The sequence below is a fragment of the Lagenorhynchus albirostris genome, chromosome 9, assembly GCF_949774975.1.
Source record: "Lagenorhynchus albirostris chromosome 9, mLagAlb1.1, whole genome shotgun sequence".
NCBI classification, from domain to species: Eukaryota; Metazoa; Chordata; class Mammalia; order Artiodactyla; family Delphinidae; genus Lagenorhynchus; species Lagenorhynchus albirostris.
Window position 1 is genome coordinate 44,919,816 of NC_083103.1, and position 13,202 is coordinate 44,933,017.

Below are 13,202 nucleotides of genomic sequence, written 5' to 3' on the forward strand. Positions count from 1 at the left end.
TGAGATTCTAGATCATCTTTACTATCATATCTCTGAATTATTTTTCAGGTAGATTGCCTATTTCCTCTTAATTTATTTGGTCTTGTAGGTTTTTACCTTGCTCCTTCATCAGTAACATATTTTTTTGTCATCTCATTTTCTTTTTTTTTTTGCATGGCTGGGATTGTGTTCCTGTTTTGCTGGTTGTTTCGCCTGAGGCTTCCAGCACTGGAGTTTGTAGGCTGTTGGGTAGAGCTGGGTCTTAGTGCCGAAATGAGGACCTCACTCTGATGAATATTCCCTGGGGTCTGGGAATATTCTCTGTCAGGCCAGTGGTTTGGACTCGGAGCTCCCACCACAGGAGCTCTGACCCAGCCCCGGGCTCGTGAACCAAGATCCCACGAGCTGCATGGGGCAGCAAAAAAAGGAGAACAATAACGAAGTGTAAAAAATAAAATTAGATTAGAAAACTGACAGACATGTTAGAAAGAATAAAAAAATAAAAATATAGATGAAAACAACACCTGAATGGTAAAACAAAACCACAATAGTAAAAAAAAAAAAAGCTTGAAAAGGCCTTGGCTATGGGGGGGTGGGGCTTAGGCAGGGGTGGTGTTTAGGTAGTAGGCAGGGCCTATGCTTAGGACCCACAGGGCAGGAAAAGGCCCTAGGGGTGGGGGAATGGAGGGGGGCTTAGGCTTAATGCAACAGGAGGGGCCCCAGCCCTGGAGGGCAGAGGAACAGGTCCAGGACCCGAGCAGGCTCACTGGGCCTGAGTGGGTGGGGGAAACACTAGGCACATCCCCCCAATCCTCTGATCCCACAGGGCCCCTCCCCATTGGACTCTCTTCTTCTACCTGCTCCTTCCCTCCTATGCCCTAGGACCCATGAGGCTGGAGGGGGCCTTGGAGAATGGAGGACCAGGCCCGGGAGCCCAGCAGGCTTCTCAGGCCCCAAGTGGGTGAGGGGGAAACACCTGCCACACCTCCCCTGATCCTCCCGTCCCAGAGGGCCCCTCCCATCCACCTCTCCTCATGTCCCCGCTTCCCTCCTATGCCCCAAGGACCCATGCAGCCCAGATGGGGGTCTTGGAGGGCAAGGGACCTGGCCTGGGAGCCCAGCAGGCTTCCTGGGTCCCAGTTGGTCAGGGGAGATACTAGGCATACTCCCCCTTGATCCTCCAAGCCCCAAGGGTCCCTCCAGGAGTGGAAACCCCTCCCCTCTCCCAACTACCCCTCAGGTGCATTGGTCCTGTCCAGCCTCCACTTCTCCCCCCTCACTGCCCCCTCCTACCCAGTCCTACCCGGTCGCTCGGGGGTTCTTCCCGTCTCCTTAGGCGTCGAGGTCCCCCACCAGTGTCCAGCAGGCACCCTAGTTGTGGGGAGACGTGAACTCTGCATCCTCACCCACCACCATCTTGACTCTGCCCCCTCTATACTTGTTCTTTATAACAGTCGTAGTTCAGGTAGAGAATACCTAGGTATATTACCAACATATCACCTTCAGTTGTATCTGCAAACCCAGAGAAAGGTCAATATTGTTTCACCAACACAGCACTCAAACAAGTAAAGAGAAAGCCATAGGGATGTGCTTTCAACTCAGCTTTATCCAAGGTAAGAGAAAGTAAAGGCCCAGGACAGGCCTTGGTAAATACCATCCCAGGAGCTTGATTGGTTTTTATGAGGCAAAGAACAATAATATTGATCATTTCAGCAATGCAGTTTGAAGTAACATATAATGTGAACTTGAGCCTTTTAGAGTAAGCAAGGGATAACATGCCTCAAAAACCATTCTTTTAGAAATGTGGGCTAGTATACAATTGGTTTTGAGTCCAGCTCTGATCACAAAAGAAAGTAGAGATCCACCCAAAAAGGCCAATTAGGTACAATGATGTAATAACAGTGCACAGTGCTATAGAAAAAGGTATCTGAAAAGCTTGCAGGACAGGTAAAATCCAACAGGTGTTGGCTGAACAGACTGAAGTTATATCCAAGGAAAAGGAAATGACCATGTGAGGCTTTGGTCATGAACTGTTACAGCAGAAGTTAGAGGAAAAAAAGCAAAGTTTTACCTTCTGGGTTTTGCTTTGTAAAGCTTACTTTGCAAGCTTCAGTTCAAAATTTCTGAGTTTTCCTAGTGAATGTCATCCATACCTGAACCTTAGTAAACAGATAAACTAGTAATTATTATTGATAGCTTTTCATGATGCCCATCTTTCTTAAAAACTTAAAGATATGCCTTAAATAGTTTAAAACTACTAGTTAGCCACAGTCCTAACAGACTTTAATAATAAAAACAAATACTTGATACAGATAAAATGACAATGAAAAACTGTACAGTACTTGCTATGTTAGGGCAAAAGTATACAAATGGCTTTTCAAAAAATAGTGGATGCCTAACACAAATACTCGGTTTTCATTTAATTTCATGATTAGCTGTAAGATAGCACATGTCTGCCTAGTAAAAAGACTACATTTATTGTTTGTACTAAGTTGACCAGTAGAGGTGATAAGCATTATAAAGTAACAGGACAAAACAATCTAAAGTCAGGTAAGCATTTTCACAGGCAAAAATCGGGTTCTTCTAACTCTGTAATAATTCAGAAGGGCTTCCTGTAGTCTGCATTTGCCCACAGAGATAGACAGGAAGGTCCTTGAGCAGCTTGGTGAGTACCAGAAGCACACATCCTTAAAAAGTTGCCAAAAGAGGAAATTCATTCATTTATTTAATATACATATATTGAGCACCTACTATGTACCAGGCACTAGTAACACAGATGAAGAATACATTGGTAAAGCTTAAATTCAGACTAGTCTTTAAAAATGCTTTCTACCTGGCCCCAGGGACCACTTAGATCTTCTGAAGAAGTCTGCATATTAGGTAAAGGTGAGATTTCACCTGGGGGGGGGGGGAATGCACCAGGTTACAGTGACCAAAAAAATCTACATTTGTGAGGTCTGATGGAATAGTGGGGAAAGGACTGGATTAGGATTAGGGAAACCTAGTTCTAGTCCTATTACTTATTAGAGCTGTGTGACCTTAAGCAAACTTTACTTCTGTGGCCCTAACTCTTCATAAGTAAAATGATAATTGGGCTACAATCATAGAATATTAAAGCCAAAAAGAACAGAGGTCATCTAGTCCTGTGCTTTTCAAAGTCCTTAGTTCAAATGTAAATACACAGAAGTCCCAATGTAAAACTGATGAAAGCAGAGTCACCTTGAAGAAGTAAAAGCAGCACCCCAGAACCTCATTCCCCCCTGCCCACCCCTGCCTTGAAGTGGTCCAGGAGGCGAACTCACAGACCACCACCTGAAAATCACTCATCTAGTGCAAACTCTCACCTTTCAGATGAGGAAACCAAGACCCAAAATAGGAGTGATGGTTGTGATGTGAATATTTGGTTTCCTAAATAGAAAGGGAGGGAGGCTAAATAAAAGTTTTAAAAACTCATTAAAAAAAAAAAAAAAGCACAACAAAGGAAGTTTTCTAATTCTCTCGAAGTAGCTCCTTTATGAAAGGGAGCTTTGAAACAGACTTTAAGGCAGCCAGCCCATCAGAGGCTGAAATGAACAAATACCAACTAGTCTGCAGGGCCTACAGAGAGGACTGTGGCAGAAAACCACACAGCCCTCTTATATCAGTGGGCACTGGACCATGTAAGATCCTTGCCCCAACAATGCAAGCATTAGCACTTTCAAGAGAAACATCTGGAAAATTAGGAATGAATATAGACAAGTGTCTAGCTCCCAGATCCCCAAGGAGGATTCACCATCTATTACTCAAAAATATTAACAGAAGTGGGCATATTAGACCTTAAAGTGAACAGTGCAACCAAAAATCACTAGTTTGAAAGTTCTTCACAGGCATCCTCTCCGTGGAGGATAGTTTGGTATCTTGAACACTGTTAATCACAGCAGATTTGAAATTAAACCAGAAAGTTAAAATGCATGTCTAGTGCTCGACTACTTGGTCAGGGCTGTGATCTCTTCTGATTTCATGGCGTCAGACAGGAAGCTGAGCTCATTGCATAAGGTCTCATATCGGAACGCCATCCGGATCTGAGCAACATTTGTCTTTCGAATATCATTTCCTTCAGGTCCCTCTTTATAATAATTTTGTCCCAGAAATTTTTGCTTTTCCTGTGGACCAAGAGAAATACAAATGAAACAATATACCTTAGAATCACTTTCTATATCCACATGGCAGCTCTGACATTAACCACACCAAGTCAGGCTAGTCCTCCAAAGCAGGTCCTCCATCAAGACATCTTTCCCCACAGAGCTCTTATAAAATTCCTCCTGGCCTCCCTCTCCTCGAGCTTGTCACCCTGACAACCACATTCATTCCCGTCATTTCCAACTGTGCTTTCCTTGGTCAGAAAGGCAAAGAACTACAAGAGCTGCTGGCAATGAAGAAGGCAAGATGAAGGCGTGAAGACTCTAGCAAGGCTCTCCCGGGAGCTGACAAGAGCACAGGTGTGTCTGGGGACAGCCAGTCCAAGGAATCATGTCCCCACAAAATGAATCTTGAGCCTTAACTCTTGTCTACATCAGCATCCAACAAGAGCAAGATGCAGCCCTCTCCCTGTACCAGTGACACCACCCAGTGAAGGTACCCAGGGACCTAAGACACCATCTGGAGCAATGGTTCTCAACCCTGGCTCCATGTCAGAATCACCTAGGGAGCTACAAAAAATTTTTTTGTAATTACTGATGTCTGGGTCCCATCCCTAGAGTTTTCTATTCAAGCTAGGTACTATAGAAGTATTGAGTGCCCACTATGTGCCAGGGTCTATTCTAGGCCCCAGGGCTGTAATGCTGAACTTACATTCTAGAAGGCAAGACAGAAAAACACATGACTACATATGGCAATGTCATATAGTAATAAATGTTATGATGGAGAATGAGGGCAAGTGTGTGGCTATTGTAGAGTGGGTGATCAGGGGAGGCCTCTCTGAGGAGGTGACATTTGAGCAGAGGTCAGAAAAAGGTGACAGAGCATCCATGAAAATTCAGGGGTCTCCACAGCGTTCTCCCCTAGAATATGAGTTTTCAGTGTGACAGAGACCCTGCTTGTTCTGTTCATCCCCAGTCCCAGGGCCAAGAAAGTGCCTGGCACACAGCAGGCATCCGATGTACACGTGTGTTGAAAGGACAGGCGGGATGGGGTGGTGCAATCACACGGCGTACCTGATGCGAGAGGCCGCTCTGCAGCACACTGTTCCTGGCGATCTCACACAGGTCACACGTGCTCAGCTTCCACACTTGAGCCGCAATTGCGTATTCTTCCATAAGTGCTTCCTAGATTCCCCCAAAGTAAATGTGTTAGATGGGAGACTATCCATTTCAATGCTTCACATATTTCCCAAGCTAGAAACATCAGACTGACATTGCAGATTTCATTTTTCTTTAAGGACTGGCACCTGAATAATAAAACAATATCCCCCCACCTTTAAATTACAAACTCCGGAGATCTTTGTGTGAAAGCTCAGGTTGCCAAAGCCAGATATATCAAAGAACACCTACAGATTTATCTGTTGACCAACACATGTTCCAAGCCCTGTGCCCACGACTGGGGATGCCAGCCTGCTCTCCTGTGCCTGTCTCCCTGTCGTGCACACTTTTAGTACCCATCCTATAGTCTTGCTTTGTATTTAACACATTTTCTTAGGATCATCCAAAATAAAAGTTAATCTGAGTAAAGAACAGAGATGGAACATTAAATAGGAATGAGAAGCGATCAAGGATCAGTAGTGAGATAGTGTTAGCCCAGAAGCATTTGGGTTTGAGCTGTGCTTATACTTTGTCCTCTGGGATGTGAAACGTCTGACATTTATCACAAGCCCTTCCGTCACCTCTTTGCCACATCATTGCCTCTGTATTGTAGAGCAGTGGTTCTGAAAACATGGTCCCAGCATTCCTGAGGGTCCCCAAGGCCTCTGGAAGGTCCTCCCTTTTCCAACTATGCATTTTGTGAGGCAAGATTTTCTTCATACACTTTGATAAAAGTAATTTATCACAGCAGATTAACTGAAGAAGCAGAGATGAGAATCCAGCTGTCCTCTATCAAACTAGACATTAAAGAGATTTTCAAAACGCCATTCTTGCCATTCTCAGTATTTTGTTATTGTAGTTTGCAGAAATATGGTTATTCTCATAAAAATTGCTAAGTTTGTTAACATTTAATGATTTATTAGTGTTATTTTACATGAGTTAATATTTTTCAATTTCACACAGTTAAGTTATCACTATATACAAGGCATGTCAACCACAGCTCTCTGAGGGCCTCAGTTCTTCATAATATAAAGGGGTCCTGAGACCAGAAGCTTGGAGCTTGGAGCCTGTCATAGAAGACCCAGGCACCTCTATTTTTACTAATCCGTGGCTGGTCTTATCAGTACCACCCAAACGTGCTTGTACACTAAGTGATGCATGGCATCGCCTTTCCCTTCCTCTTCAGTTTCCCAGAGATCCACAGTGTGCTAGTAATAATAGTGGTAACAAAAATGGTAGCTAACATCTTTAATACACGCTGTACGCAGACACTACATTAGACACTGATTCATTATCTTAATGAATCCTTAGAATAAGGTAGAGGTGGACATAGGAACAATTTTATGCCTATTTTACACATGAAGAAGGATAAAATACAGAGAGGTCAAGTAAGTAGCTCTACCAACATCACAGAGCTAGTGAATATCAAAGACGGAAAATGAAAGGCAAAGAAAAATCCTCAAAGATTCAAGAACCCCGAGGGCTCCTGGAAGGAGCACTTCGCCCACCAGAAAGTTACCTCTTGTCTTCAGTGGGCCACCAATGCCACCCCAAAGGCAGAGCTGAGCCATGTGCTCAGGTGCCGGCAGTGGGAGGCCCTACAGTCCTTATCTTCCCCTAAAGTCCTCACCTTCGTGTAGTGGAACTGCATGGGGTCATCGGTGGAGAGAGAAACATGCAGTCCCTTATGCAGGAACTCCCTCAGAGGGTTTTTGGAATATTCGAGGAACAGACTGTTGTTGCTAAGAGGAGACATGGCAATGGGGATCTGAGCAAGGTAGTAGAGATACTGCAACACCGGACTCTGCAAAAGAACCACCAAACTCAGGAAACAAGAGCCAGCGAGGGGAGGGAGGGATGGGAGAAGCATTCACCAGGGGAAACCAGGGGTCCGGGCAGTGTCTGCGGGAGCCCCCAGTCACCCCGAGCTCCACAACGCCAGGACCCCCAGGCCCACCCTCCACATTTACCTCACTACTGCATCAGGGCCCACCCCTCCCTGGGACTGCTCTCCTGCCCACTAAGCGCTCCCTCCTGGCTCCAGACTGGAGGCACAGCTCAGGGCAGGAAGGGAAGGGCACCTACAAGGCCCCGGGCTGACCCCAACCTACGTCCTCAGCTGCCCTCCCCCAGGAGCTGACCCCAATAGGTCAGTCCTGGAGATGCCCACTTTTGTTGCTTTGCGCTCTGACCACAAACATTCAGGTTGAGACTGTAAACACTGCAGCTCCTCGGAGGTAGGAAGGGGCGGACCTGACCGGGCTAGAGTGGTTCTCTGATGTAGCAGCCACCCCACACAGAAATGTGAAACACAGTTCGACCTCCCCAGGACCAGGGAAGGAGAGGAGTTTGAACAAATATCCTTCCTATGGAAGTGAGTCAAAATACGGAGAAGACAATGCATAGAGTTCATGGTAGCATGATTTACACGAGCAAAAAGTTGGGTGGATTCTGTGCAACAGCTAGAGCCTGGCTGAATCAGGCACAGCCCAACCAAGTGGCAGCCGTCCTTTCAGCAGCCTTTAGAATGAACAGCGCAGAAAAACGCTTGTGACGATAAGGGATGAAGAAGGAACCAAAAATCTGTGTTCTGTATGATAATAAGCACATTAGAAATATGTTCTGGAAAAAGATGGGAATTGGAAATACTAAAAAGCTAATAATGCTGTTTCTATTAAAGTAATAGCAATAAGGACTTTTTTCCATTTCTCCATTTTTTTGAAAATCTAAATTGTGATGTATTTGGCTATGTTTTTTCATAATTAAATATGAAGCCAAGAGACTACAGACGGCACAGCCCAGAAAAAGGCCCGGCCTTCCTGTATCACTGGCCAGAGCCTCCCAGGGCGCAGGCAGGAGCCCAGGTGGTCCCACTCCTCCCCAGGGCAGCCCCGAGCGGGACTGTCACTGCAGGGCAGCCATCTATCAGGGGCCCGGTTACCTTCTTGAGGAGCAGCCCATGGGAAATGTTGTCGGCAGTCAGGAAAGCAGATACCAAGTGAGTGATGGAGCCAGACTCCCCGCAGTGAGGCCGGAACAGGAACGTGCTCAGGCCCCGTTCCCTGCAGACGGAGGCTTGTGGTGAGAAAGAACCCCCTGGTCCACCTGCCCCGGGCCCCACAGGCCTGCACTGCTAGCTCAGGGCCCACTCCAAGGGAGACAGTCCCCCATGGCAGGGTCCGCACCGCTGAGGCAGGGCACTCTGGAAACAACCTCTCCCCAGGTGCTGAGGCCCAGGACCAGAGCTCCTCAGAACCAAGAGACCTCATCTCTGGGAAGAGAGGGCCTAGTCCTCCATCCTCTCCTCCCCTTCCCCAGGGCCTGGTAGCCCAGATTCATAGACCTTCAGAGCAGGAAAGCCCACGAGAAACTGTGGAGTCCAGCCTCCTTGTTATAAAAAGGGGTAAACCCAGATGTCAGAAGCCACCGAGCAGGGCAACAGCAGAGCTAGAACTAGAGCCCCTACTTCGGAGAGCTCACCCCAAGGTTCCAACCCTGGCTGTCTCCTTTCAATCATGGTCCCCCTCAAAACTTCCACACCCACAAACTAGCGCTGGCTGAGGCTGAGCTCTGAGGCCCCGTGGCCCAGCAGGGGTGGGAGGACGCTAGACGTGTGGGAAGGGACTGGCTCAGCATCCTGCCTTGTGGGCCTCGCCTCCATGTGTGCGCTGTGGGGAGCCTGGGCGTGAGACCACTGGATGGAAGCTCCGTGAGCACCGTGGATGCAATCTGTTTTGTTCCCTATTATGTGTCCCGTGCCCAGGACGGTGCCTTAACATGGCAGGTACTGTGATTCACTGAATGGATAGACGCACGTGTGAACACCACTGGCGTGGAGGTTAGTGAACGTGTATCAGCAGGTCCTGTGTCTCTATCATATCAGGGACAGACGTGCACACATGTAGTGTGGGTGAGTGTGTGTATGGACGTGTGTCCAGGCATGGGGTCTGGCTGCCTTGTATGTGTGATCGTATCTGTGGCAGCAGGCACGCCTGCATGTGTGTGTAGCCCTGTGGGTACGTGCCCTGTGGGTACATGCCCTGTGGGGTGGGCCCAGGAGCATCCCCTGGTTTGAGGTGTGCACAGGGGCCAGCTCACCCACCTGCGGAGGTTGTTGAGCACCATGATGTTGGCATACATGTAGTACAGGTAGTAGCTGTAGGGCGGGTTCTGCTCGCTGGTCCAGACGTCCGGGCTGGGGCTCTTGTCTGAGAACATGTGATCGCTGTGCTTGGACTCATCATCCACGCTGTCAAACCCCGTCACCTGGGCAGGAGGAGGGGTCCTGCGTCAAGCCAGGGCAGACGAGCTGCCAAAGGCCTTGGTATATGTGCAGCTGAGGTGAGCCTGCTAAAGGCGCGGGAGCCCAGGCCTCTCAGCTGTGAAACCTCAGCTGCGGACCCCCTGGCCTGCCTGAGCCCCATTCTTTCCAGGGATAGTGAGTGGGCGCAGCGCCCCAGTCTGTCCCTCCGGGGCTTCCAGAGGTACCCGGGAAGTCAGTCTGGAGAGTGCCAAGCCCCTGTGTGGTGGCAACAGTGAAGGGAAGCTCAGGCCAGGCCAGGGGAACGGTGAGGCAGCTATACTCACCTCCCATCCTTAGGCTGTGCCAACAGCAGCGGTGACAACAGCTGTGAGGGGGAAGGGGACAGGCATTTCCCCTGCACCTACTGTATGTCAGGCCCTGCTTGAAGCACTCACCACACATCAGCTAACTTAATACTCAAGTGACCCTGTGAGGGAGGGCTTGGCTGACAGCAAAGCAGGGCCAGTTAAGGAGCTTTCCCACGTGAGACGACCAGCTCTGAGCCTAAACGGGCTCAGGGTCTGCACTGTTTCGGGCTGTAGGTGGAGGATGCCCTAGAGTGGCCATGATGTCCCAGGTGTGGCCAGCTGGGATGCCTCTCAAACAGGCCAAGGTGTGCGCCATCCAAGAGGGCCCCTTGGCAGGCTGAGCCATGGCTCTTGGGGTCAGAGCAGCTCAGGAGATGCCCACCCTCCCTCTGCACTTACACCTCAGCTGGGGCCCACACTGCACCTCCAGGGCCCCACCCGAGTCACAGGCTTCCCGTCACCTGCTCCCAGAGGTCAGGCCCTGATGGAGGATGTACCTGCAAGGACCCAGCTCTCAGCCAGCATGCAGGGCAGTTTTGCTCCTGTCCCTCAGCCACAGCTGTGCTTTGGGAAGGGGCCCCTGAAGGACCGGCTGAGTCTGCCTGTTCCGAAATGGCAGTAGGGGCCCAGAGGAGCAAGCGACCACCAGGGACTTGGCAGAATCTTCCCTGTCACAGTCATTATGTGTCAAAGGAAATGACAGGGTCCCACTGCAGCTCTCAGCACGGCCTGGACAGGTCTGGGTGCCAGGGCGGACCTCGAGTTCCGCTCTGCTCTGCACTCACTAGCTCCATGCTGCACCTGAACTCTGGGGGCCCAGCATGGGGGCAGTGTCAGCCCCTCTCCTGGGCTCTGCTAATGCAGGGCCCCAAACTGGGCCTCCCATGGCCTCAAGCACAAAACATGTCCAAACCCCAACTCCTCCTCCCCAAGCCTGCTGTCCCCCCATAGTTGGCAGTGTCCTCTGAAAGGCACACCATCTGCTCCCCAACGAAGCCAGGCACCAGGAGGCCCCCCGTGACTCTTTCCCCTTGCTCACCTTCAGGGTGTGCCCAGGCCCCATCCATTCTCCACCCGTGCCCATGCCCGCCCAGGGACCCCGCCCACCGTCTGTATACGTCTCACTTTCCTTAATGTGGGGATGACAACACCTGGGCCAGGGACCTGGGTACGAATTCCACTTCTGCCCCTTTCTAGCTCTGTGATCTCTCAGTTTCCACTTCCTCATGTGTAAATCGGAGCTAGTAGCTTCACAGGACGGTCGTGAGGATTAAGTGAGATAATCCACAGTGTCTAACACACAGCAACACATAATCATGCTGCTTACTGTTAACACCTACAAAATGATGTCAAGGGGGGCAACCGTGAGGCAGAAGCAAGATCACGTCATGGCGTGGATCACCAGAGCAGGGAGCGAATAATCAGTGTGAGCTGCGTTCAAGGCCCCCGCACGTCTCCATTGCTGGAGCAGGCCCCTGACTCTCACCTTGCCCCCTTGCCCCCCACCTCCAGCTCCTTCTGTTCCAGGCCTTTCTTCACACAACAGCCTGCATGGTGTTTGTCTAAGACATAAATTCAGTGCCGTCCCTCAGCCCCTTCAAACTTTCCTGGCAACCCCCCAACTCCCCCAACCCCTACTACACACACACACACACACACATACACACACTCACACACACACACTCACACTCACTCAGTCACCCCTCCCTCCCCCACTCCCAGCCCTCTGGTATCTTCCCCACCTCCCTCACTGTCAGAAACCATCCCCATAAACTCTACCAGGCACTGAACTTGCTTCTCACCACCTGCAGCCAACTCTGTTCTGGGCACCCAGGGGGCGGGACCAGCTCCTGCCCCCCTGATGCCCTTTCTGGTTAAGTCTCTCTTCCACCCTTCTCACCCTCTCCCACAACTAACCAGATAAATATATTTTGTGGGGCTTGTGTGCTTAACCAAACAAGGTGGGAGGACCATTGGTTTCTAAGCAAAAGCAGGAGCCTGAAATGTCTGCATTTGTAACAACCTGAGGCTACAGCTGGGACAGAGGCCAGTCCTTCCAGCCCCACCTGGTCAGGAACTAACTCCTCAGTCTTTCTGCCTCACGGCTGCCTTCCCAGCACCCCACCCATGCCCGCAGGCCTGCCCCAGAGGAGCAGGCTCATTATTCTAGAAATTCAGCTTCTTGGGCTGGCCACCTCATGCCTGGGGCACACCAGTGACAGGATCTTAGAAGGGAAGGCTGACCCAACCCCCCCCCCCCCCCCCGGGATTCCTCTCGTCCCTCCCTCACTGGGCACACTGCCTGGGCGCCACCCACACTTACATATCTGAGGAAGAGGTGAAGCTCTCGGTGATCCTGAGGATTAATGGTGGCCTCAAAAAGGGGCAGGAAGATGTTCTCCAGCATCTTCCCAAAGCTTGGCAGCAGCTTCTTTGACCTAAATATGTCACTGGGGGAAAGCGGAGACTTGCTGATTAAGGTGGACCCAACAGCCCCCTTGGCCCATCAGAGACCAGCCTCCCCAGTCCCTTCCCTCAGGCAGCACAGATCCCCATTTAAACACCCAGGGTAGATTCAGAGGTAGGGCTCCAATACAGATCCTCCCCTCCTTGCCAAGTTCTGCAACACTAGGCATTGGTGGCACACTCAACACCTACCCATACCCATCAGAGAGCTTTCTCCAGCTAGAGGCCAATGTGGGAGTGGGGCGCTGGGATTCAGGCTGATCCAACTCTCTCCCCTCAGCTCAGTTCCCCTAAACCACGTGTCCCAGGCCCATCCAGGGGCCACACTGGCCAGACTGGAGAGGACAGTGGTGGTCTGAGTCATATCCAGGGAGAGGGCTAGCAGTGTAGGCCCACCCCCCATCAGGTCATTCAGACCCTGGGCCTCACCCAAAAGGATAGCCCATCCTCAAACCACAGTGACAAGAAGATGGGCAGTAGTTCCCACCAGGCCTCTGCACATGTATGTTCTTCAAAGAACAGAGTGGAAGTGTCACAAGGACGTCTTTGCCAACCACCCCGCCCTGTAGGAAAATCCCTGGGGCAGAGAGGCCTAGGCTGGCACTGGAACAGGCCCTGTCCCTCAGCAGCACAGACTCAGCAGCTCCTGTGGGACAGGCTGGCGACCCCAGAGGACACAGGTAGACAGCAGCTGCCTCACTTACTAGATCCGGGGCACCTGGATGATCCAGCGCATGTTGGGTGAGTAGACCTTGTGCTGGATGAACCAGCGGGCCAGGTTGGACCACTCCTCAGGACTGCAGCCGTAGATGGAGAGCCGTGGCTCTGAGTACTGGTACTTGCTCTCCTCCAGCTCCTGGGCCACCTCCT

The 13,202-nt window shown here is 50.4% G+C and overlaps 1 protein-coding gene across 7 annotated transcripts in view; it reads right to left on the reverse strand.

Annotated features, from left to right (window-relative positions):
• Nucleotides 1-2,245: 2,245 nt before the first annotated feature.
• AMPD3 (adenosine monophosphate deaminase 3) overlaps nt 2,246-13,202 on the reverse strand; it is a 41,975-nt gene continuing 31,018 nt past the window's right edge. For 6 of the 7 annotated variants that reach the window (XM_060159683.1, XM_060159682.1, XM_060159679.1 and 3 more), the window contains exons 9-15: nt 13,037-13,200; nt 12,190-12,316; nt 9,358-9,521; nt 8,197-8,317; nt 6,886-7,059; nt 5,172-5,282; nt 2,246-4,121 (exon numbers count right to left, since the gene is read on the reverse strand). In XM_060159683.1, coding sequence (XP_060015666.1) covers nt 3,945-4,121; nt 5,172-5,282; nt 6,886-7,059; nt 8,197-8,317; nt 9,358-9,521; nt 12,190-12,316; nt 13,037-13,200 — 1,038 coding nt within the window. In that variant the 3' untranslated portion in view covers nt 2,246-3,944. Of the gene's footprint in view, nt 4,122-5,170; nt 5,283-6,885; nt 7,060-8,196; nt 8,318-9,357; nt 9,522-12,189; nt 12,317-13,036; nt 13,201-13,202 lie in introns of those variants that run through there. The other variant, XR_009542431.1, reaches the window with a different exon arrangement.